Raw genomic sequence first — 1739 nt, 5'->3', positions numbered from 1 at the left:
AAAGAAACCCCTTCAAACAATACACATGAAGCAACCTAATTTTACTAAGCTGGATTGCTTATATAGTGATGACCTTATACCTATCTACCAAACATACAATTAATAGAGGCAACATGTTGAAAATTCCAAATCAAATCATACAAAAATTCAAATACAGGTGAAAAAATTCTTAAAATTGATTACCTTTTTTCCCGGCCTAACAAGCCTCAAGGCCACCTCAGCAGTAGTATTTGCAGCAGCAATAACATCAGCTGCCCTTCCTTTGACAGGACCTTCCTGAAGAACATGAGTGTGAGCCACAACCGCAATGAAACCATCTATATGACAAGCCAAATCACTACAAAAAACCAAAGAAACTACCATCAGCTTCCCAGTAATAGCAAAAAACACAAATTTCATTCCCCCATCACTCATAACAAAATTCATACTGAGAAAAAAAAACCATGCTCAAAAATCTTACATTTTCAATATATCACCTTCTTCCAACACTGTCTCATCACTGGCTAGTGGAGAGAAATGGCAGGCCACATTGTTTACAGATAAGCAAGTTGGGAAAGCAACACCTCTCTCAATCTTCCTCTTCACGTTCTTGTACACATTTCCAGTTTGTCTGTACACACACATAAAACAAACTCTATAAGCTATAATCCAAAAATATTAAAAATAAATAAATAAACAAAACAACAATTCTGTATGCATATATGAACATGTATGTTAAAAAAGTATCACAATTCACAAATAATGCTCCTTCATATATAAATAATAAACCTTACTCTCTAATATATGAATCCCCTTTCTCACAAATGTCCACAGCTTTGGCCTTAGGTTTACATTCTGAAATAACTAACTTCAAGGCCTCTGCAAAATCATAAACAGACAAACAACAAAAGGTGAAAAAAAAATGAAATCATCAATAAAACCAAAAATGCAAATAAAAAAAAGGTGTACTTCATCAAGATTCCAGAAAAAAAAACTCATCCAAGATACGAAATTAAAAAAAAAAATCTTGAGAAAATAAAGACATTAAGAGGGTGAGAAACACACTGTTAGCGATCTCAGCCGCAGTATTGTATTTGGTGACAACTTCATGAGAAGAGAGATCCAACTCCTTCTCCTCCCTTTCATCGTCCGACATGGTGGCAACTCCTGAAAATCTGTGACTTCTGAAACCCTAAATAAAATGGGTCGATAATTGAAGAAAACAATAACAAAAAATCAAATCTTTATCCAATTGGTGTCCTGAAAGAGAACAAAAAACGAAGGAAAACAAAGAAGACCCATGTAAAAAGTTAGAAATTTGATGAATTCTGAAGTAAGACTTACTGTGAAGAGGTTGGAGATGAGGCGAATGAGTGATGAAGAAAAGGGTTTAAAGAATGAGATAGAAAAAGGGGAAGTGTTGTAGAGCCAAGAGGTGGCTCAGAGCAACTAGGGTTACAACCACAGAGGAAGCTTTGGCTTATATAGGAGTTTTCCTTTTCATTGCAACAATACAAATGTAAGAGTAGGGTTTTTAGTTTTTACACTCCATTTCTTCCCCTTATTTATTTATTTATTTGTTTTACATTGTACATTACCCTTCTAGTACTGTAATAATTTTGATTGTTTAGGGCTAATACGTGGAAATAATTTTTCTTCTAGTAAAAAACTAAACATATGACTCTCTCTCTAACTTATACCACTAAATTACAAATATATATTTTTATTATAAAGAAAGTTGAAAAATGTTAATGTTTCTA

General features: G+C 33.4%; 1 protein-coding gene across 1 annotated transcript; it reads right to left on the bottom strand.

Moving 5' to 3' along the window:
- Positions 1–441: 441 nt before the first annotated feature.
- On the bottom strand, positions 442–1436 carry LOC145956515 (ERBB-3 BINDING PROTEIN 1-like). Its single transcript, XM_083072113.1, has 4 exons — positions 1324–1436; positions 1045–1171; positions 774–858; positions 442–610 (listed from the first exon to the last, which is right to left on the bottom strand). The coding sequence occupies exons 2-4, from the start codon at positions 1133–1135 to the stop codon at positions 457–459; spliced, it is 330 nt and encodes a 109-aa protein (XP_082928239.1). The 5' UTR covers positions 1136–1171; positions 1324–1436; the 3' UTR covers positions 442–456.
- Positions 1437–1739: the final 303 nt, after the last annotated feature.

The sequence above is a fragment of the Cajanus cajan genome, chromosome 3, assembly GCF_000230855.2.
Source record: "Cajanus cajan strain Asha chromosome 3, NIPB_CcT2T_4, whole genome shotgun sequence".
NCBI lineage: Eukaryota > Viridiplantae > Streptophyta > Magnoliopsida > Fabales > Fabaceae > Cajanus > Cajanus cajan.
Note: the sequence above shows the minus strand (reverse complement) of the source record. Positions and strands in the feature narration are given on the sequence as shown.

Excerpts from the sequence above, each read along its gene's own strand:
- LOC145956515 (XM_083072113.1), bottom strand. The coding sequence starts at position 1,135 with ATGTCGGACGATGAAAGGGAGGAGAAGGAGTTGGATCTCTCTTCTCAT. Across the intron at positions 859-1,044 it reads TGCGGCTGAGATCGCTAACA|AGGCCTTGAAGTTAGTTATT; the intron begins GTGTGTTTCTCA and ends ATGATTTTGCAG. Across the intron at positions 611-773 it reads GGGGATTCATATATTAGAGA|ACAAACTGGAAATGTGTACA; the intron begins GTAAGGTTTATT and ends GTGTGTGTACAG.